Source organism: Lissotriton helveticus, chromosome 3_1 (assembly GCF_964261635.1).
Source record: "Lissotriton helveticus chromosome 3_1, aLisHel1.1, whole genome shotgun sequence".
NCBI lineage: Eukaryota > Metazoa > Chordata > Amphibia > Caudata > Salamandridae > Lissotriton > Lissotriton helveticus.
In genome coordinates, this window is record NC_136061.1 from 1930820895 (window position 1) to 1930845177 (window position 24283).

Here is a 24283-nt window from a genome sequence, read left to right on the forward strand (position 1 = left end):
GACCCAATGGTATTACACACCGGATAGTCTGCACAGAATGTTTCCGGCCTCTTCTCCCATATGCTGGAGGTGTTTGGCTGCATCTGGCGATTTTCATACACGTCTGGTGGGCCTGCCCACTTCTGACCTTGTTCTGGAAGGAAGTCCTTAGTCATATCAAACGGGTACTTGGTTTCCCCCTGCCTGAGTCTATGAACACAATTCCATTGGGCATCAAACCGGCCAACTTAAAGGCTATCACCCGAAGCGATTGGATTATAGCATTGCATATGCTTGGAGCAGCCAAGCAACTTATAGCGCTATACTGGAAGAGGACGAAGGGGCCCCCTATCGCCACTTGGTACGTGTGCCTATGGCATGTCATAAGCATGGAGCTCTTTACAGCGCGTCTACAAGCATGTGATACTCGCTTCGCCGCAGTTTGGCAACCCCTAGTTAATTATCTGTGTAAGCTAGAACATGCACAGTATCTACCCGCCAAGCTTAGAGCGCTACTCCTTTTCGAAGATGCTGTCCTCCCGCCTGACCCCAATAGACTACTCCTGCAACCGGCCCACTCTACGCGTAACCTCCCCCTGTAAGTAATAGGATCCCCTAGAACATTGGCCCCGTCTTCATCGATCCCCACCCCCCCCACGCCTCCCCCACCCGCACGACCTCTTCCTCTACTACTGTCTAAATGCTGCCATTCGCTCTTTCCCTGTCTTCTTACCTTCTGCTCTTCTTTGTTCTCTCTCTCCTTTGGACCTCTTGCCCATGTTTTAATATTGAAGTTTTTAGGGGCCCTGTACAGCAACACAACTAATCAGTATTGCCTTCTAGGCTAAGCCACGTGGCCGGCCCAACACTGGTTGTAGGCGTCATGCTGTGTTTAAATTACCAATCTACTGTCCCTTTTTAACTCTATATTACGCGGCCGGCCCTGAATAGGGTTGTGGGCATGATGCTGTTTACACCTGGCCGGGTGTTTTGTCTTTATGTTGGAAAATAAAACAGATTTGAACAAAATTGCATTACCTTTTTACATAATTGCAGTTGAATGGTTGGTTATCCATTTTGTTTGTAGTTTCAGCTAGTGTTTTGCAGGAAGTATGTTTCGGTGTTCGTTTAAACTCTTAGAGTGAGTCAGTGGCACCAATGGTGGTGCCACTGAAATTGGCCTAATAAAGGTGCAGCAGAGTGGTGTAGGTATTCCCTGAAGGTCATTGACCGAGCCAAAGTCTTGTTCATCTGTAGCGTGATGTGTCAGATAGGGACCAATATTTAGAACCTTCTCTAGAGGTGCGTAGTAAAAGTTGAAGGTCTACCAGAACACTTACAAGTAGTCTGGTCTACTGAAGCCAGTGAATTAATGCAATTGAATGATCAATAAGCGAAATGTGCTCATTCCCTGTAATTGAAAACCTACCACTGTGGCTTTACTGGTGATGAAAGCTGTCCTGTTCAAACATTGGCTAAAGAGAAGCTCTGAGTTTCTAGCCAGTGAAGGGAAATTGAGTAGCTGGAATATGATGGTGACCATAAGAGGGTAGATGGGGCAGTGGTGAATGAGTAGCTGGAATATGATGGTGACCATAAGAAGGTAGTAGGGGCAGTGGTGAATGGTAAATCTAGGATTTCAGGTTCTTTGTTCAATACTAGCAACTGTAGTGACATGCAGTATCAGATGGCTGTTATGTAGTCTGAAACGCATGCCTGGGAATAAGTTGGTAACGCTGGAAAATAAATGATTTAGATGTGCTGTGCATAGCGGTCAATTGAGGAGTAATAGGGCAATGTCACAAAGGTGGTATATAGTGGCACTCCCATCTCTTGAGTCCCATGCAAATGGCGGAAGAGTACTACATGTGAGAAACTCCAGTGATGCATAATAAGTTAAAAGATAGCCATGCAGTGACTAAGGTAGAGGATGAGTCCAGGGTTATAAAAATTAAAGCGAGACTGGTTTGAAGTGCAATGGTGATGAAGTTCATCGTGTGTAAGGAGTAGTTTCTGTGAAATGTACATTGCGAAACCTGATTAGAGGGATTTGGTTAGGTTGAGGAGAAAGCAGTGTGGTGGTGTTAAGACCAGTCATTTCAGCCTTTTATAAATAGAAGTCAGACACTGAATCTTAGATGGCAGGAGAAAAAGGATCTGCTTTCGTTTTTCTTTCTTTTTGTTATTTTGTGGTATTTTGAGCCACTATTTATTTAAAAGGTTTAGGGTAAATGCCTGTACTGAGCTAGAGATTTAAGTACCACTGTTGGATGTGAATGCTAAAAGTATGCTAACCGGAGGGTTATAAGGTTAAGATGGTGCATTCTTGGAATCGTTCCATTTGAATGTATTTTGAAAGTAGCTTGGTAGGAGTGGGGTCAGATGTGTATTGTATGAGGTTGATGGTGAAGCGGATATCTGTGTTCACTTCACTTGTGCCATGCTCTTACCGCTGGTGCGCACTAAAGGCAGACCATGACCTCCAGTATCCATTAAAAACAATAGCGAGTAGCACTCGGTCTCGATGGCTAACTTCCTTTATTCCTGAGATTATGACCAGAATTTCAAACTACACTGCATATCGACCAAAAGGTTTGGATCATGCCTTTTTCAGTATTCATACATCTATCCCAGTATCCCTCTATGCTACATTCTGGGACGTGTAGCAAATGGTAGCATCTTAAATCGGACCTGAAAGTAAGAGTGGCTATGCTCAAGATGACTAGGGCTTGCTGAATCTCAATGTGCAATTAGATCGAGATGGAAAGTGAAGAAATGATAGTTATATTGACAGTGTAACAAAGAAAATTTGAGGGGGAAGTAAAGTTTCAAGTGTCAACAGAGACAGACATTTTGGTCTACAGACTGTATTGTAGGTGAGTTGTGTGGGGGTAAAATAGTGGAAGAAAGAATACTTTTTCAATAATAACTTAGTAAATGAAGACAGACCATTGATTAGGGCAGAAAAACAAAACACTTGGCAGTGTGGTAGTGAGCCCCAGAAATTGAAACAATTCACCAAATCAGCACCAGGTATCCTATTGAATTCTTCATATTAAACACAAGAAAGACCAAAAGGAAAGGGTACAAGCTTGGATTTTCAAGTTACCAAGCCATTGTTCCACTCTGGGTGTTGAAGCCTTGTCTACTGTTCCAGTTGTGGCAGATGTTGCCTCTTTTAAGCTCAAGGCAGTTTGAATTTCAAAGCACCAGATAAACAAAATACTTTGGCCTTTACCCAACTCAAATGACCAAAGCAGGATTTCCAATCCACATTAAATCAAAACAATTTAGGGTGCTGCTAATGCAAACATTTATATGAATCCTCAAATAGGACATGCTATTTCTTCATTTCAAGATCTGCAGCCAACACTAAACAGTACAAAGTTCTTCAGCTTTATGCTGGCCTCACATGCATTTTTCAGATGTATGGCAATCTAAGATGCCTGAATGTTTAGTCTACCCATACCTTTATAATCTATTAATAACACCTCAGGTTTGCCAGAAGGTAAATCATGAATTACAGAAGCATCTAAATTATTACTTCATCCAGAAAACCTATAAAAATAACCACACCAGTACAAGCGATCCAGTACTTGGAAACTATTATTCTTTAGAGGGCTGGCTGTCTTTTTACTAAAATGTATTTGGCTTAAGAGATTTTTCAGTAAAGAGCTGGAAATATTTACCCTTCGTTTGTGATCCATGATGCTGTATGTACATAAACTCTACATGAGCGTATCAAGACTCTGCAATGCCAGATAACAGAAGACAGATGGAAGTTACTTGTCAAGTTACTCTAACTCGGCAGTCATTCTATTGTGAGATTGTTGAGCGGGCCTTTTCCCATCTACATGGAAAATTGTTAACCAGGGACTAATTATACCATAGAAATAAACTAAAGGTGAAAGCAGTATCTGTCATTTCTTCTATTCACAACACCAAGCACAGTCTTGATCCAGCTAGACCGTTGCACAATCTGAACAAATGGATGGGATGCAGTCAAGGGCCCCATCCATGGTGTCTCAGAATTTGGCACGGACATTAGCCTCAGTCCTTATAATACAGGAATACCTTATCCAGATTTACAATTGCCAAAGGAAAACTGTTCTAGTTCGCGCTATATAAAACTGCATTAAAAAAAAAGTGATTGAACAAGCACCTTTTGAAGAGTGTGAGTATACACTGCAAGGCAAAGTGCTGGTTCAAGCATTCTCTGTTGAGAGAGTAAACATTTTGAAATATTTGCCAGATCAGCAAAAGGTGCAGACTTCATATCCTAGTTACCATAGATTTAACTCCAAAGTAATGGCCTTTCCAGGAACCTATCTAAACTTTTTATTTTCTAGTATCTCTCCTCAGTACAGTCACAAAATTGAAGCAACACAGAATGATGATAGGGCTTAGTGCCCTGTACCTCCCACTCCAATTGTGGTGTTTAGGTAATCTCCTGCCTCAAGAGCAACGCGAGCTGTGCTAAGGAAGGTTTGCCTTTCAGTTCACATTGTTACGCAAGATCTTTCTTCACAGCCTGCTTTCCCTGAACTCGACTTGATGGTCTGGCTCTTGATTCCCTGTAGTATCAAAGAGTCAGTGTTTTTGCACAAGGTCCAAGAAGGTACAGTGGCACTTTGTTTTATATTTGGCTTACTCTGGCCTTCAGATTTCCATTTAAAGTAGATTTGGATACTATTACTGTTTATCACCGGTGTAGTTGCAGGCATCCCTGTTTTACCAGTGTTTTTGAGAGAGGAATATAGCCTTTCTATATGTGAATCGGGAGCTTGCATAACTGATTTAGCATCCTCAATACACTAAATAACGATCAGTAATATACAGCATTAACCTTTTAATCAAAAATGTGTCAGGCCCCTTCAGAAGGCTCCTAAGATGCTTCTATTGAAGTTCAGTGCTACCATTGTAAAATGTTGCAGACTCCAAGAACTGCACAGCAGCGATGTGGTGAGTTGTCCACACATTTTATACTTTACTGTACCTTTAGCTCTGTAACTGACCCATTAGTGGGTCAGACCTGTCTGCAGTATGTCATGTTAAGATTCATACCTTTCTTTCCATGCCTTTGTCAAACAATCAGTGGAGTCTAAATTTGTGTGCTTGTTTGTTTCTGAATATTAACAAGAATACACACTGAAGGAACTGTTATTTGAATGTAATCCTAGTTCTCTACCATATAGGTCATCTTTGAATTCATTAACAAACATCATAATCCATGTTAAACCTTGAGTATATTTGTAAATGTATTGATTGGATCCTTACTTTGGTCTTCCTCTCAAAATGCACTACTTAACTGTATACAGGTTAGCTGGTCCTCTTGGGTTCTCTAAAACTGCATTGTCAAATGTTGTATGTAAAGTTTGATCGCTATCCACCATTTTCTACTTTGTTTTTAAAACAGTAATTTATCTGCTTCCCATTGCCGCCCTATTAAAAAAAAAAGATAGAAAGTCCTGCATCACTGAGATGCTTGTTCACTGAAACGGTTTTTCAAAGATTTGTTCTGTTATGTACATAGATTGAGGTATTCTGTTGTCTCAATCATTCAATGAAAATTACCACGATAGCAAAATAAAATTCGAACGATGATTTTTTTTTTTTTACCCTTATAACTCTTGTACTTGTTCCCTGTATACCCTATCTGCCATGCCTGCTTTCTGTCATATTTTGACCATTGGTATTGAGTAGGAATGCAAATCCCTATAGCAATATATCCTGATGTTTTGATCTACAGCAATATGGAAGTGAATTGTTTAGTTGTCGTATTTATATGAAAAAACCCAGAGTGCAGAGCCACTCATTACTGTGATTGTAGTAGATAAAAGTGCAGATATCCTGGTGGTCTAAAGACAAAACCCCAGTAGTACAGAGACCTTCACTAATTAAAACCCTTTGCTTCCTTATACCTAGAAGTTCGGTTTTGGCTGCAACTCTGCATATGGGTTTCCTCCAGATGCAGGGATACATCACTACAGATATTTCATAACTTTATAATGCGAGTGTTGGTGGTTAAGAGAAATTCTCCAGTATTAGGGCTGTCTTTCATAGATTCACATGCTTGAATAATTCCCCGTCGTCGAAGGGGAAGTCCCACGGTACATAAAATAGTAGTAAAAAAACATATATACATAAAGTACATGTGTGTGTGTGTGTGTATGTATCACAAGGCTCACTGATCCGTTTGCTCTCCTTCACTTGCGGCCGGGTGCTTTCATATATATATACAACATGGCCCATATAAAGTATAGAGGCAGAATTCACTTCAGTAGCATATCCATGTCATTATAATGGACCACATTCTAGCCAATCAGGCTGTAGCACCCTCTAGAACCTTCTCCTCAGAAGCTCGAGCCCTCAGATTTTCTACCGCACGTCGTGTGTGAGGGAGTCTCCCTGAGCTCTGCTCAGCTTCTTCAATCTTCAACTCTTCAAATCTTCAACATGTCTTCTACAAAAAGATCTTTATTCCGGCCTTGTTCTGCCTGTGGAAAACTTCGCCTTTTCTCTGAGGACCCTCATAAAAAATGCATCTTCTGCCTGTACCCGGACCATGAGGTGAGGAGTTGCAAGTTTTGCAGAACATTTTCAGCAAAGACCTTAAAAGATAGCGACGCCCGTCTCCTTCTGTGGCTGCAGAGGTTGAAGACGTCAGACAACCCTGTGTCTGATTTAGAGAGTGTCTTCCTGTCATTCCAAGACCTCTCTAAAGCGTGGGTCAGACACTGAGCTTCCTTCGCCATTCCTTAAAAAGAAGCTGCTTGTGGACACTTCAAAGTCAGTCTCCCCACGGGAACTGCCGGCCTCTACGCCTGCGGGACCTAGTTCTCCGACGTCGCAGTCCCATCCTGTGCCCTCGTCCTCCAAAACGAGTGCCAGCTCGTCGACGGGATTGTCGATACTTCCGTCGACGACGAGATCCATCGACATAATGCCTATGTCGACGACGACCTGCTCTGTATCGACGACTACCTGCTCTGCATCGACGACGACTACATCGTAGACGATGGCCAAAGAGGTTTGCCCTATTTCTTCAGTTCTGAAAATCTTGTTGACGGCAAAGAGATCTGTCTCGTTGACGACCCAGCCTAAGCGACAAACGTCGTCAAACTTCGTCGATGCTACCAGCTTCGTCGACTGCAGCATAGTCGACGTAGAGTACCTCTACGTCTACCTCGTCGTCGATGACTCCGTCGACGCACAAGACTTCGTCGACGACCATGACATCCTCATCGGCGGCGTCGATGACGAAAGCCTTGACTCCGTCGACGGCATCCACCTCATCGACGACGAATCCCTCGGTGACGACATCGTCAATGAGCTCGTCGATGGGACCGTCGACGGAGCATTTTTCACTGGCAACTACAACCACCTTCACTGTAGTAACTGCAACTACGGTTAAACGTCCTGCTCCACTGTTTTTGAGCCCTGTCCGGCATGGGTCAGGTCCCCCAGCTCAACTCTTTGCGTCTGTTGAGGAGGAATCTTCTGATGGCTCCTACGCTGATGAAACTTTTCATCCCGCCAGTAGTCCATCGGAGCTACATATCAAATATCAGGATGAGGATGCCTACGAGAGGGAGTCGCGCATCTCAATTCATGATGAGCAACAGGACTTGGAGCCTGGAGTTCCTGTGGCACAGTTGCCAATGTCTTTAATTACAAATCTGCCACACATGCTAGACGACTATAATCGTCGTTTTCCACCTTCTTCGCAGGCCTCTCCAACACCACCTCCAGCACAGGAGCCTGTACAAGTTCCACCGCCACGATCGCCAGTTCTTCAGGACCGTGGTACTGATGATGATGTCCATGTTGACACTGACCAAGACGATGACGCTGTCCTAGCAGATTGGGATAATTATCAGGCCCAGACGCAGTCTCCTCCTGCCTCCCCTCTGGCTTCTCCCTCAGTGGATATTGGGGCTTTCCACCTTTTTAATGAGGGCCGCAAAACGTTTCCACCTGCCCATGGTCGTCAAACAGCAAGACTGTTTTCTTTACGATTTCAAGGATCAACCTTTAAAGCAGGTGCATACCATTCCAATAATTGATTTCATTTGGAAGGAGAGACTTAAACTCATGGAGCGGCCTAATTCCATTCCTGCGATGCTTCCACGCCTTGACCAAAAATATAAGGCGCCAGAGGATTCACCTGCCTGCCTTGTATCTCAACCGAAGCCATACTCAGTCATTACACAGGCTGCCCAAAAGAGATCACGTAACCCAGCTTCTCCTTTGTCGTCACCGCCGGATCAGGATGGTTGCCATCTGGATACCATTGGCAAAAAATTCACAACAATGGCTGCAACAACGGTCAGGGCGGCAAATTCCTTCGCCATCCTCGGCAGATACGACCGACAAATGTGGTCAGAGATTGCAGCTCTTGTCGATCTGATTCCGGAATCTTCCAAGGCAGAGGCACTAAAGATCGTACTAGAGGGTGAAAATGTTTCATCCGAAATTATAGACTGTGCGATTGATATTTCGTCAACTGGTTTCAGGCAGCTTGCAGGTGCCGCTGCTTGAAGAAGGCAGGTCTGGCTTAAGGCTACGTCTTTTCGGTCTGAAGTACAGGCTAAGGTACTCGATTTACCTTTCGACGGAGAGTCCTTCGGCAAGCACGTAGACGATGCTTTAGAGTCCTTCAAGAAAGATACGGACACTGCTCGAGCCCTAGGTTCTCTCCAGTACAAGAAGCGGCCATTTCAGGGAACACGTGGCAGGGGCACATCCTCCAATTTTCGAGGCTCATCCCAGTACCGCGCCTACGGTGATAACAAACAGCGTTATATCAACCAAAACCAGAGTCGGCAGTCTGATTCCAGGCCTTACAGAAGAAAACCACCTACAGAGGAGGTAACACCTCTAAAAAACAATGACTTTTCAAAATCCAAACCTTATCCTGCTCGGCGAATTGGAGGTCGAATCTCCCACTACTTTTCCGATTGGTCGAAGATAACTTCAGACTGTTGGGTCTTGGACGTCATCTCAAAGGGCCACGCCCTGGAATTTCTCAAATTTCCACCCAACCATCCACCATCTGGTCCCCCACCAGCGCACTTAAAGGAACTGTTTGCACAAGTTGCAGTTATGATCCAAAAGGGAGCAGTCGAAGTGGTTCCTAGATTTCAACAAGGGACGGGCTTTTATTCCCGCTGTTTTCTTATCAAGAAGAAATCGGGGGAGCGGCTCCCGATATTAGACCTCCGAGCCCTCAAGTTCATCAAATCCCAAACATTTCGAATGCTGACCTTGCTGGAAATTTTGCAGTTCCTCAACCCCTGAGAGTTCCTCTCCACAGTCAACCTTCAAGATGCATACTTTCATGTGCCAATCCATCAACGACACAGGAAGTACCTTCGCTTCAAAGTAGGATCAAAACACTTCCAATTCAAAGTTCTACCTTTCGGCCTTCGTCCCGCCCCGAGAGTCTTCACAAAGATCATGTCTCCGGTTGCGGCGTATCTACGCATACAAGTCTACCCTTATCTGGACGACTGCTTGATAAAGGCGCCAACTTTTCTCGCAGTACAACAGCACACTCAGACTTGCCTGTCTTCAAAGCCCATCAACCACGAGAAGTTGCATGTCCATCCAGCACAGCAAAGAGTCTTTCTGGGGGCATTGATCAACACGCATATAGCGAAGGTGTTTGTTTCTCAAGAACGCCAGGATCGCATTACCAAATTGGCGGCTCTTCTGCGCTGAAGAAAGTCTGTTTCTGTCCGAATGTTAAAATCCTTTCTGGGCACGACCTCGTCCTGCATACCGCTAATCCCCAATTGCAGGTTGCACATGAGAGTTCTCCAAGAAGAATTGGACAAACAATGGAAGCAAGTCTCAGGGTGGTTCAACGGCAAATTCTTTGACCCCTCACATTCAGGGCGCGTTGGAATGGTGGGCTCACCTTCCGAACATTGCGACAGGGCATATGTTTCAGAACACAGCCCCCACGCTTACCCTTACGACGGACGCTTCCTTAGAGGGATGGGGTGCGCACCTCGAAGGATTATCAGTCCAGGGCAAGTGGACTGCGGACCAGCGCAAATGGCACATCAATCGGCTGGAACTCCTGGCTATCTTCCTCGCCCTGAAATCATTCTGTCTGCTGGTGGAAGGAGAGTTTCTAATGGTGAGTACAGTATGCACTACCTCAACAAACAAGGGGGTACGCGGTCTGTTCTGCTCTCCAGACAGGCACAGCAGATCTGGGAATGGGCAATACAACATCGAGTCCAATTGACTGCAGTTCACGTTCCGGGTGTGTCCAACGCCCTCGCAGACTCTGTCGATCGGTCACAGACAATCACAAGTGGGAACTCCATCAGCCAACTCTGGAGTATGTCTTTCGCCGGTGGGGCCAGCCAGAGCTGGATCTCTTTGCGACTCCACTCAACCGCTAATGCCTACGCAAGCTGGCATCCCCACAAAGGGTCGAGCGGAAATGCATTTCCGATCAACTGGTCGAAAGGATTCATGTACGCTTTTCCGCCAATCCCTCTAATTCCTCGCCTCCCGCGCAGAATGAGAATGCAACCTTGTCAAATCCTGTTGATTGCGTCCAGGTGGCCGCGTCGACTGTGGTTCACGGATCTCCTTCTTCTTTCCCAGTGCGATCCGATCCCTCTCCGCCCACTGCCGCACCTTCTCACCATGAACCACGGGCAGATTTGCCATCCAGACCCGACATCTCTCCAGCTTCACGCTTGGAACCTGAGCACCACGAGTTTGCCCACCTGAATATTGATCCTGACTGCAGAAAGGTCCTTGCTCACGCACAGGCATTTTCCACCATCAAAACCTATAAATTAAAATGGAAGCGGTTTTGTGTTCAGTGCCACTCGGAGAACATTGATCCTATGCTCCCTACCCCTGAGCAAATATTTTCTTTCTTCCTCCTTTTGGCAAAGTCAGGACTATCACATTCCACTCAAGGTTTTCCTGGCTGCACTTTCACGTTTCCGACACAATGGATCCACATCTCTGTACTCCTCTCGGATCATTCGTCAATTCTTTAAAGGTCTCTTACGGATGTTTCCACCTGTCCGGCGTCCTCCACCTTCTTGGCGTCGGAATCTTGTCTTAGCCCAGCTTCTCAAGTCACCATTTGAACCTATCCTATCCTTTCAGCGGATTTTAAAATTCCTTACTTGGAAAGTTTCTCTCCTCGCACTCACGTCCTCAAGGCGAGTGAGCGACATGCAGGCTTTTACCATTCAGCCACCATTTCTTCAGTTCTCAAAGGACGCTGTTGCCCTACGTACAAACCCTAAGTTTATACCAAAAGTCCCTTCAGACTTCCACCTTAATGAACTGGTATTACGTAAAACTTTTTTCCCTAACCCTCAGTCTCCTGCTGAGCGTTCTCTTCATTCCCTGGACCTGAAACGATGCCCCAAATTCTATATCCAACGCACTGCTGCCGTTAGAAAGTCAGACCAGCTCTTTGTGGCTTATGGACGGATGCGCAAGGGACATCCACTTACTAAACAAACCATTGCTCGTTGATTTCTGCTGGCAAGCCTCTTTCCGCTCCTGTGCGAGCACATTCGACAAGGGCAGTGGCTTCATCTACTGCTCTGTTTGCTGGAGTGCCTCTGCATCAGATATGCAGGGCGGCAACGTGGTCCAGCAGACACACATTCACGAGGCACTACTGTCTGGAGACAGCTGACACTGCGGACACTGCTGTAGGGCAAGCGGTGCTGCGAAATCTCTTCAAATAAAGGTGAGCCTCTCTTGCTTCCCGCCTCCTGTCATTTTTGTAAATGTTGCAAATGTGTATTTATATCAATATCTTTCATTATTGCCTTTTATGACTCTTAGTATGATGGCGTACTACTTTCTATTCTTATTTAAGCTTGTGAATCTATGAAAGAAACACCTAATACTGGAGAAGAACAAAAGTTACTTACCTGTAAACTGGTTCTCCAGTATTGGTGTCTTTCATAGATTCACATGCGACCCACCCTTCCTCCCCTCAGAGGCTCTCTTCTCCTCATGCACTTTTGGTCACTCTTGTGCTACGAAAATCTGAGGGCTTGAGCTTCTGAGGCGAACGTTCTAGAGGGTGCTACAGCCTGATTGGCTAGAATGTGGACCATTATAATGACATGGATATGCTACTGAAGTGAATTCTGCCTATATACTTTATATGGGCCAATGTTGTTCTATGGTATTTTAAGGTTTTATTTCTTTTAGATGTACCTTGAAATTTATTTTTTGATATATATATATATATATATATATATATATATATATATGTGTGTGTTCTTTATGTATATGTTTTCTTACTACTATTTTATGTACCATGGGACTCCCACTTCGACTACGGGGAATTATTCAAGCACGTGAATCTATGAAAGACGCCAATACTGGAGAACCACAGTTTACAGGTAACTTTTGTTATTCTTTTATTTCCTACATTCACCTCACTTTTTCTTTTTTTATTTGTAGTGGAAGTGGACGACTTGAAGAAGATTTCTACTTCATTGTCTGCGCTATATAGTGAAAAGCAGAAACAAGAAAAGGTAAGTAGATTGGTGGTAACCCCTCAGTAGAAATGGATAGGTGCCTCCTGGCAGAGAGTAGTTTGGAGGGCAAACCTCACTCCATCTAACAGTGACTCTACCCCAACCCTCAACTTAATTTTAAATGCATGTTCTCTTCCAGGGGATACTCATCAATAGTCATAAGCACTGAATAGTCCCGCCCACGTGCGGGGACCCTGAGGCATTAACAAAAAATATATGCATATACCTTTATTTATGTATATTTTTATGTATATATATGTATATATATATATATATATATATATATATATATATGTGTGTGTGTGTATATATATATATGTGTGTATATATATGTATATATATGTATATATGTGTGTATATGTATATGTATATGTATGTATATGTATGTATATGTATATAATGCACACGAACAAGGAAACTGCACTCGCGGGGGTCAAATCCAGAGCGGATTTATTGCACACATAAAAGACGCGTTTCGGCGGTACGCCTTCGTCAGTTACAGGCGGCCGCCATAACGCTGCAACATATACACACATTGTCTCACCAGATCTCACGGGAATGGTCTCGCCAGGCCGCCATTTTAACATCAGGCAATATCTCTGGCTAAAGACGAATAAACATGTATCGACACTTGCACTTGATCTTCACAGAGTTAATGTAGACATTATTTTACAAAAGGTAATCAAAATTGCAATAAATGATTGTGTGACATGGAGAAATATAATACAATCCAGAACAGCGGGAACCAAAAATTGCATGGAAATTGATCGTTTGAATACATAAATCAAATGCTTGTGATGGATATGTCCCGTTGTAGCAAATAGAAAACTGTTGAAGCCCTCGAATGGGCAATCAAAACGCTATCTCCAAAGCAAAAACTTTCATACACAATACTGTCTCACTAGAATCTAGTTAGTGCTACCATACTCTGACAAAAAAAAATGATATATACAAATATACATGAGCTAATATGTGCAAAGTGCAATGTTGATTTGAGGGAAGATAACTCCTAATTCGAACCCGAAGCTCTAAGTTCCCAAGGTGAGTCAAATAAACCGAGAATACCAGTTATTATATACAATCCATGATACAGTATTTACAGGTGTACCTTCAACTCCTCACCCATATGAGACCCAAAGGTGTTTTTGTGGCCAAATCAATAATGTAGCGGGACTCCAATCTCCTGAGGCGTTTTTCTCGGTCCCCTCCCCTGGAGTCTACAGCCACATGGTCAAGACAGAAATAACTCAAGAGTTTGCGATTGCTATTATGATGTATATGGAAATGTCGCGCTACTGGGTAATTACTATCGTTATTCTCTATCGCTCTTTGATGTTCCAGGATACGAATCTTGGCTTGGTGTTTAGTGCTCCCTATGTATCTGAGGCCACAGGGGCAGCTCAGACAATATACAACGTAGGGTGTCAGACAATTCATGAATTTTATAATCACTACTGGATCACTTTTACCCGGTAGGTGGTGACTTTTTTACTATCAGTGCATGCCTTGTATTTATTGCAGGGATAGAAGCCCTTTAGGCCCTGAATACCTCGACTGATAGGTGCCAAATGGCTTTGTACCAATAGATCTTTTAGTGATCTTGTCTTACGGAAGGTTATGGACGGTTGTGCAGGTATATCACGGCCGATGATAGGGTCGGATTTAAGGATTTTCCAATTAGAAAAAATTATTTTCTTCAAGTTCTTTGCAGCTTTAGAAAAATTGGTAATGAGCCTGAGATTGGTTTCTAGGACAGTTCTGTTCTTTGGCGTATCTTTAATCAGGTCAGTTCTGTCTCTACTCTGCACCTTTCTCCATGCCTCGCTCAAGACTCTCTCCTTATAGCCACACTGCCTGAATCTTTCTCTCTTCCCCTGCTTGTTGGAAATCACTAGGTCTGGAGCTATTGTGCTTAATGCGCAAAAGTTCCCCATAGGGGATACTGTTTTTGAGACTTGTGGGATGGCTGCTACGTGCATGAAGCACTGAGTTTCCCGCAGTGGGCTTTCTAAAGAGTGATGTTTGCAATTTGTTATCACCTACAAAGATTCTCACATCTAGATAGGTTACTTCAGTATTGCTGATTTCCCCAGAAAACTTAAGATTTAAGTAATTGCTGTTGAGATGTCTGATGTATGCCTCAATTGACTTTCTAACACCTTTCCAGACCAAAAAGAGGTCATCAATATAGCGCCTCCAAATTATGGTCTTATCAACCCAATGGTCACAGGAGTCCGACCATGCAGCCCGCTTCTCCCACCAGCCGACGAATAAATTTGTGTAGCTGGGGGCAAAGCAGGCCCCCATGGCTGTCCCCCGTCTCTGGCGATAGATCTGTTCCTGAAAAATAAAGATGTTATTAAACAAACAGAAACGAAGAAAGTCAATGAGCATCTCACTATGTTCTCTGAGTTCATGTGGTCTTTGTTGCAAAGTCTGGGTAATAGCGTCTAGGCCTTGTTCATGAGAGATGTTGGTGTAAAGGCTGGCTATATCTAGGGTCACCATTAAGAAATCAGGGTCCCACGGACTCCCCTCGATATAGCGTAGGAAGCCTTTGGTGTCTCTAGTGTAACTGGTGAGTTCCTCCACAAACAGAAACAAATAGAAGTCAATGAACTTCGACATATTTTCCAACAATCCTCCAATTGATGAAATTATAGGGCGCCCTGGGGGTTTCAACCGGTCTTTATGCACCTTTGGTAGGTGCATAATATATATATTTCACACGTATATAAATTATGCAGCTTAAACCATAATACAAGGCTCAAATATGCCTTTATTGCATTGAATTTTTTCGTTTGAAATACTTAAACATATAAAATAACATTTTCATGACAAAGAAAATGTACCTCCAACTTGTTTCTGAACATGGCCTTTATTTTCCAAGGGAAAAAGGCAAGGTGATAGCCGGCAGATTAGCCTAGAATATTGCATATATAACCCTCAGAAAAAAACTGGCGCCGTGCCTTGAAGACCTTCAGGACCTCCAGGCTCCCATCATGCCCCACAGGTGACAGTTAGGTCAGTTCTTTTTTCGTGCTCCTTTTGTGAGGATCGTGGAGCATTTATCATGTCACTGCTTTTTTTGTCACTAATTGATCTTTTCAAGTGAGATTTTCTGTCTTCACTCAACGTTTTTAGTACTTATTGTACTATCATCATAATTTTTTCTGACTTTGCAGCTATTTTTCCTGTCAAAATGCTGGCCTTATTTATTAAGTGCCCTTCCCGTGGGACGAAAATGGCAACGCCTGATCCGCACTCTGTCTGTATTGTGTGTCTACAATCTACACAAAGGCCTGACAAGTGCTACTACTGCCAACAATTTTCAAGAAGAACCCTTTGTGAAGATAAAGCTTCATGCTTTGCAGGAGAGAGCAAAATCCGCAAGTGGCAAGCAAGGACATTCCTCTAAAGAGCCCGCCTCTCAAAGAAGACCAGAGCACAAGAAAAAAGGTGAAAAACGAAGACATTCATCAAATTCGCCATCAAGGGAAAAGTCAACAGCAAAAATACCCTTGTCCTCTTCAGCGTCGAAATCCCCGGTGCCGACAGACGACAAAGACTGTTGCGCCGTCGAAGGGGATTAATTCAGGTACGGTTAAGACTTCTCAACGACTAACCTCTACACTGTCTCGCAGGCGGTCCGAGTCAGGCTCACCTACGATGGTGGAAGGCAGACACTCTAAGACACATCGCCGACAGGTGAGGTCGCCGTCGAGAACACCACCGACGTCGAAGGTACATAGAACATCGACGCCAAGCCCGGCATGCACTCATAGCCGTTCGACTGCTTTGTCGCCGACAGCAGGGTGAGCATCGCCGTCAAGGAAGTCACCTCCGTCAAGAAAAAGGTAATCTCCGACGCCAAGAAGCTAACCGGCAGGGTTGGCGTCAAGGAGGTAGATGTCGAGGCCTATTTCCACTCATAGGTCTCGACCAGCCAAGAGGCTGAGAACAAATCACTCAACAGTGTCGACGTCAAGGGATCCGTCTACATCAAGGGAGATCCACGATCTGACTGGTAAAGAGCTTGCATGAATTGTGTCATCCTCTCAAACTGCGAATTGTCCTGGTAGCGCTGGAGGGCTCTCCGGTTCCAGTGCACCATACACCGCCTACTAACCTCGCCCTAAGATGGTTGGAGAGTGTAAGGAAATTAAAGATGCAGAAACTACCCCTGGTTCAGAATACTCTCAAATATACTCGCTTTCTCATTCGCCTGCCAGGCAAGAGCGACATATTACACCTCAAAAGTCCACAGCCTCGAGGAGACACAGATCAAGATCTCACCCTAGTTATCTCTGGTCTAGGCACAGTTCAACCAGAGAGCTAAGACCCAGGCCTTCTTCATGGTCTTCGGAATCATCATGATCAAAGGCTCTCATCCACTCCACTGGCTAGTGTCGCCAGTGGATAATATTACATTTAACGAGGTGTTGTGTAGAGGGGACTTCGAATCTCAATATTGAGGTGCCTACAGCTGTGTTCCATCAACATCTGTATTTTTCGAGACTCTGCATCACAGGTCTTCCACTAGACCTCTTCTTCCCTTGGTGCCTGGCTTGCTAGAACCGGGCTCCACACTTTCCTGGCACTGGCTTCGGTGGGAGTGGCGTCATCGAGGATATTAAAGTACAGTGCTCCAGAGCAGGACCCTCTTTTCTGAGGTCTGACCCACCACCAGACTCTGTTATTGCATCGGCTGCATGGAATGGTCACCAAAGGAAGATTGGCAAGATTTTCAGGAGATTCTGCACGAAGGAGGTCTTGTGGCGAATCAGGTCATCAGCACAGCAGCTGAAGCCTCAGACCTTGCTGCCTATGGCTATTCACATGGCACTTGTGCTAGGAGATTTTCATGGGTCAAAGGACTAAAACCAGAGATCATGAAAACTCAACCACCCCTTCAATGGTACATCTCTCTTTGGCTCTCACGCGGACGATGAGATGTCAAGGATGAAATCAGAGTTGGATACCTTTGAGGCAGTTGGTTTGGAGGACAAAAATGACTCAACGTAGTTACCGACCCTATGATCGTTGTCAATACCAGCAAAGGGTTCAAACACCTCATTGGTCCTCGCAGCAACACCATGCAAGATCACATTTCCATCAGCAACAGCCTGGTAGAGTAAGATGGGGCTCTAGACCAACTCCTCCTACAGCGTAACCACAATCTAAGCAGTGAGTTCCTGCTTCCTCCAACTCTGTTATCCACTCCGGTGGGAGTAAGTATATGTTTTCATTTGGAATAGTGGATAAAAATAACGCAGGACAAATGGGTCCTCAATATTGTGCGGAATGGGTACTCAATTTGATTCAAGTCTCCACCACCATCTGTTCCTCCTCGAAAAATCCCAGTCAGTCAGCTAGATCTGCTGGAAGAGGAGGTATCCATCCTGCTACAAAAACAGGCCATCGAAAAAGTTCCCTGGTAACATCGACAGGGGATTTATTCACATTACTTCTTGGTTCCAAAGAGAGATCCAAAAAAGGAGTTCAGGCCAATACTAGATCTCAGACTCTTAAACAAATACGTTCTCAGTGAGAGATTCAGGATGCTGGCCTTACATCAAATCATCCTACACATCCATCAAGGGGATTGGATGTGCTCCATAGACCTTCAGGATGCATATTTTCACATGCCAATTTCCAAAACACTGGAAGTTCCTTCGATTCAGGATAGTCAGCACATTTCTAGTTCAAAGTCTTTCCTGTCCGACTCAAGTCTGCTCCTCGCTCCTTCTCAAAATGCATGGTGGTGTTGGCGGCCTTCATGAGAAAGCAAAAAATCTTCGTCTATCCTTATTTAGACGACTAGTTACTCGAGAGGGCCTCTCCCAGTCTCCTGCAGAATCATCTGAGTTTCTGCATCCAAATCTTAAATCGACTGGGCCTGTGGGTGAACTTATAAAGTCTATATTAAATCCTACTCAAAGGATTCACTACTTTGGCGCTACGCTAGACGCTGCAAACGCAAGAGTGTTTCCTTCGGAGGAGAGACTATTATCAATACTCCACAAAGGTCGCAATCTTCTAAAAATACCTCATCCTATAGCCAGACCGGTATCATCTCTGCTAGGTTTGATGGTGTCATGCATATTCATTTTCCCGAACGTCGGGTTACAAATGAGGCCCTTACAGTAAACGCTAGAGAACCAGTGGTCCCAAGTTTCCAATGGTTGCGAGTAGACCATAACACTTCCTCGCTCAGTCCAAATCTCAATAAGATGGTGGATGCAACTGTCTCATCTTCTGCAAGGAGTTCCTTTCCATCTTGAACGTCCCAGAGTATCGTCACAGATGCGTCTCTCCTGGGCTCGGGTGCTCACAAGGGATCTCTTCAGGTGCAGGGGATGTGGTCGGATAAGAAGAAAACTTACCACATCAACATGTTGGAACGCGGAGCTGTGCATCTGGCTCTTAACGTTCTTCCCCTCCATAGGGTAGCACTCCCGGTTGGTTCAGACGGACAACACCACAACAATGTACTACCTGAACAAGCAGGGAGGGACCAGATCCAGACCCTGCCTCTGGAGACTCGAGCAATTTAGAAATGGCTTCTGGCAAGGAACATGTCCATATCTGCAGTCCACCTTCCAGGCTCCCTCAATATACAGGGGGACGACCTGAGCCAAAACTTCGTCGAAGCACACAACTGGGTGCTGAAAGACTAAATAGCACAAGACGATTTTCGGACATGGGGTTCTTCAGACATAACCTTATTCGCAGACGCAGAAAACCCAAAATGCCGCGCTCTCGAGTCCAGGTACCCGCAACCAGGCTCCATGGGGAATGCACTGTTGATAGACTGGTCAGAGAAATTACTTTGCCTTTCCACCAGTCCCTCTCATACCATTGGTGATCAACAAGCTCTAAAAATCCAGGATGGAAATGATCCTGATCGCACCAGAGTGGCCTCGCCAGTGATGGTACACAAACGTGTTGCACCTCTCCTAGACACTGCAGTGGAGGTTCCCATGCCTTCCGGATCTGCTAACCAGGTCAGGAGGGAATGTTTACCATCCCAACCTCGTGTTCTTGAGATTGACAGCATGGCTCCTGAGGTCTTACAATATGGTCACCTAGCCTCTCGCAAGACTGTATGTAGATCTTAAAGGAAGCGAGAAGGCCTTCGACAAGAAAGTCATATGCTTTCAAATGTAAGCGTTTCTATTTATGGTGTACAGCTAATGGTCAGAACCCTATCAGGGGTCAACACTAGGTTATTTTGCCATATCTTTTGTACCTAGCGAAAGCAGGCTTAAGATTTTCCTATATCCGAGTCTGGCAGCAATTACAGCTTATAGGAATTCTCCTTCTCAGGCTTCCTTCTTTCAAATGCCAGTTGGTCAAGACTTCCTGGAAGGGCTAAAAAATGTCTACCCTCCAATTCGGTTACCTTCCCCTACCTGGCAACTTAATGTGGTCCTTTGTAAATTAATGGGACCCCTTTTGAACCCATCCACAAGGCTTCTCTATAGCACCTCTCTTGGAAGGTCTCTTTTCTAGTGGCAATTACCTCAGCTCGTAGGGTAAGCGAAATTCAGGCCTTATGCTCTGCAGACCCTTATCTCATGTTCCATATGAATCAAGTGGTCATGCGGACTCACCAGAGTTTCCTACCTAAAGTGATTTCAGATTTTCATATTAATCGCGGTCACTCTGTTCACTTTTTTTCCTAATCCTACCACGCCTCCTGAAAGAGCGTTGCATTCACTTGATCTGAAAAGTGTGCTAAAATTCTATCTGGCTAGCACTAAGGATATAAGGAAGTCTGACCATCTCTTTGTTCACTATTGTCCAATGTGCACTGGTTTTCCCTCTTCTAAAAGATCAAACGCTCGATGGATAGTGTCTTGCATCACATAAGCCTATCAATTAGCTCATAAGCAGCTTCCTAGCAAGACAAGGGCTCACTTTACGAGAGGTAAACATAGCACTGCTTAAAAATGTACTTATTCATGAGATATGCAAAACAGCTACATGGCTGTTGGTTCACACCTTTGCCTGCCATTACTGTCTAGATTCTGATACTCAAGCGGATGCTCAGTTTGGGCAAGCATTCTTGAGGAATTTGTTTGGATAATTGTTTAATTCAGAAAATACTTGTTACGCTAGTATTAGTCCGCAGGGTCCAGGATAGGCTTGCTACTCTATTCACTGCTTATGACTATTGATGAGTATCCCCTGGAAGAGAAGGATACATTACTTACCTGTAATCCTTGTTCTCTTCCAGGGGTATACTCATCAGTCATAAGCAACCCTCCCTCCTCCCCAGACGAATACCATGTCCATGATGTTTTTTTTAATACAATGTAATACGCCGTCAAAAAGACCTGACCTGTCACCTGTGTAGCATTATGGGAGCCTGGAGGTCTTAAAGGCACTACTCCAGTTTTTTCCTGAGTGTCTATATGCAGCATTCTAAGCTAATCTTCCTGCTATCACCTTGCCTTTTTCCCTTTGAAAATAAAGGCTATGTTAAAAAATAACTTGGAGGTACATGTTCGTTGTCATGAATGTTATTTTATATGTTAAGTATTTCAAACGAAAAATTTCAATCCAATATTGGCATATTTGAGCCTTGTATTATGGTTTATGCTGCATATTTTATATACATGTGTGTTTTTTAAATATATGCATATTTATATATGTGTGTGTACGTACACACACACACATACACACACACGGAAGCTTGATGGGAGAGATGTATGTTAGTATTTAATATTATTGCTATTCTAGTTGATACCTGTCAGGATTGAAGTGATTTAGCAGAGATGTGTATGCCTCTGTACTGGGATGCTGAGTTGGGAGTGTTGCTGGATGTAAATGAAATGGGCTATTAGCATTGTTTTGTTCCCCATTTTGGAATATTATAGAAACTGAGGTACATTCCAAAACTTTTTTGAAAGCAAAACACATGCTTCTATTTCTCAAAGTATTCAGAAAGAACAATAGTGAAGTGTTTTCATCATGCATGACTTTGTCCTTTTCACATCATATGAACTATGTTGATAATAAACACTATATTCTGTCTACTTAACATTTTACAGAAAACATTTGTTCGAAGCATGTGTAGCTGCTTACACATGTGTACACATGCTCCGCATACTTCCGCCATCTAGTGTGGAGTCCCTGCGTGTGAAAGTTGTTTTTCTTTGAGGAAGTCTTCTGAGTGACGAGACAGTGACTCCTTTTCTTGGTGATAACTCGCATGGGCATCGACTCCATTGTAGATTGGTTTGTTTCCGCCGTCTGGTTTGGACATGTTGTGTAGCACTCCAATCGTGTTTTCCATCGTCATGTACTGAAAACCATAAAACTTTCGGCTGTCGATTCGATGTGCTCCAGTCGCAGCCTTTGGGCCTCGCCTGTTCGGGCCTACTCTTTATTTCTCCGGATTTAACAGAGAATGCGCTGCTAATGGAACAAACTCCATTTCTCTTCTGCCCCAGGTGCCACGAGAAGTACTACCCAAGAACTGACATTCATCAGATTTTCAACTTGTATCTATCTAAAGACATTGCAGGACCATCTGGCGCGTCATGGACAGATGCAGCACAGAGATATAGACAAAACACCCGACATCTTTGGTCAAGATATGGGGCAGGAAGAGCATCATGAGGCTTCTGGCTCAGACTCCGACCTTACCATCGGTCTCCAGTTACAAGATCTTCCTACGAGCCAGCATACCCCACGTACCCATGACTCTATTCTACCTCCCAAGAAACACTGTTGCGACTGAAAATACGCCTCCTGGGCCTACACTGCAGCAGGCCGTGGTAGGCATCGACCAGCTTCTACGGAGGCCCCGCCCTCCGGATTAGCACCGAAAGCAAAGCCAAAACACCTACCCCCTGCACCTACCAGACTCTGCATCAAGCCAACCTGCTGCCTCTTCATTTTCAAGCATCCTGCTTCCAGCCTCTTGGGCTCCAACCACCTCCGCTCCGAAAAAGAGACCTACTTCGGCACCAAAGACATCAGCTGTGGCATCCATGTTGCCCCTGGGACCAATCATTCAAATCATGCAGGAGCTGCTTGTCCTGAAGCAGAAAAACTATATATACACTCTCGCACGTTCCGTCTTTCGCTCAGACTGTTCACTCTGCATCCAAATTAACTAAGCCTAAGAACTGCGACAAGATGCTTGGGATAAACTAAGTATGGCTGCTGATACCAAAAATAGTAAACTTTTTTGGGACACGGTTAATAGTCCCTTTTTAAAGGAAAATTGTATCCCCGAATTGACATCCCATGTAAATTGCACTGAATGGATTTATCATTTTTCTAAGATTTTTAATCCTGATGGGTTGGTTTTATCTTCATTTCTAGACAATGATTTTACATGGCCAAGACTTCCATTATTAATTGCCGCTGAAGAGGTGAGGGAAGGGTTAATAAATAGTAAAGGGGGAAAAGCACCGGGCCCGGACGGTGTACCAATTGACCTGTATAAGGACCTGATGGACTTATGGGTCCCGATCCTGACCACAATCTTTAATGCTGCAGCCCTGGGAAACTTTCCTGCCACATGGGCACAATCACTTATTGTTCCACTTCATAAAAAGGATCACGTTCAGAGGCATGCAATTACAGACCAATCTCTTTGCCTGACTCCTCCATAAAAGTGATGAGCAGGGTTCTTTTAAAAAGACTGGAAACCTGGGCCGCAGAAAACGGGGCTCTTACACCAGTGCAATACGGATTCCGCAAGGGTATGGGAACAATCGAACAATGCCTACATTTAGATCTTCTCATCAACAAATACACGGTAGACAAAGAGGGCAACCTGTTCATGTGTTTTGCTGATTTGAGCAGCGCGTTCGATTTAGTAGATTCATTCCCTCCTGTGGAAAGTGTTGCTTGAATCTGGGGCCCCGGAAGAGATAGTATTTTTTCTGGCCAGAGTATATGAGAGGTTGTCAAGCAGCGTAAGATATGGGCCTACAGGAGAACGAACTCCTTTTCTTTCCAGTTAACAGAGGCATAAGGCAGGGCTGCGTATTGGCCCCTCTTATATTCTCCCTTTTAATTATTCAAATAGCTATAAGTACTAAATAACACCTCTGCTGATGCCCCAATAATTGATGGTACAGTGGTGTCTGTTCTGCTATATGCAGATGATGCTGTTTTAATTTCCCGCACCCCTCTAGGTCTTCAGCGGCTCATTGATGAATTTGCAAATTTTATAAAAGAAAGGAAACTTTTAATTAACAAATCAAAGACTTATACCATGGCCTGTGGGAAGATAAAGATATTAAGGCCTTTTTTTCTTGATGGTTGCAAAATACAGGCCGGCAAATAGGCAGGCGAGCAAGAAAATATTAAATTAAAAATGATAAGGAATACAAATGGGATTTTCCGTTTTGCAAGTAAATTAGGGGACCGGAGGATAAGAGACATGGTAACCATCTATAATGCTAGATGTGTCTCTTCAGCTCTGTACGGAGCTGGAATATGGGGCCCATTCCTCCACAGTTGAGCTCCAAAAAAACGAAAACTGTTTCCTAAAACGGCTTTTGAGTACCCCAGCGTCGGCCTCAACCTACCTAATCCATCAAGAAACGGGCCTTAATTATATCTCGGACTTAGCAGCCCTACGCCCACTGCTACTATGGCGCTCGATTTGGGACAAGAGTGAGACTGAGTTCACCCAGAGTATAATCAAAGACTGCCTCAAACTAGATTATTGTTCTCGCATCCCTTGGTTGAGTTATATTATTTACTGGTGTAGTACCTTGTTTGAT

The 24283-nt window shown here is 44.2% G+C and overlaps 1 protein-coding gene across 1 annotated transcript in view; it reads left to right on the plus strand.

Moving 5' to 3' along the window:
• The window catches only part of EIF3J (eukaryotic translation initiation factor 3 subunit J), a 211892-nt gene that overhangs the window by 145613 nt on the left and 41996 nt on the right, over window positions 1-24283 (plus strand). The window contains exon 7 of the mRNA XM_078682965.1: window positions 12451-12524. Coding sequence (XP_078539091.1) covers window positions 12451-12524 — 74 coding nt within the window. The remainder of the gene's footprint in view (window positions 1-12450; window positions 12525-24283) is intronic.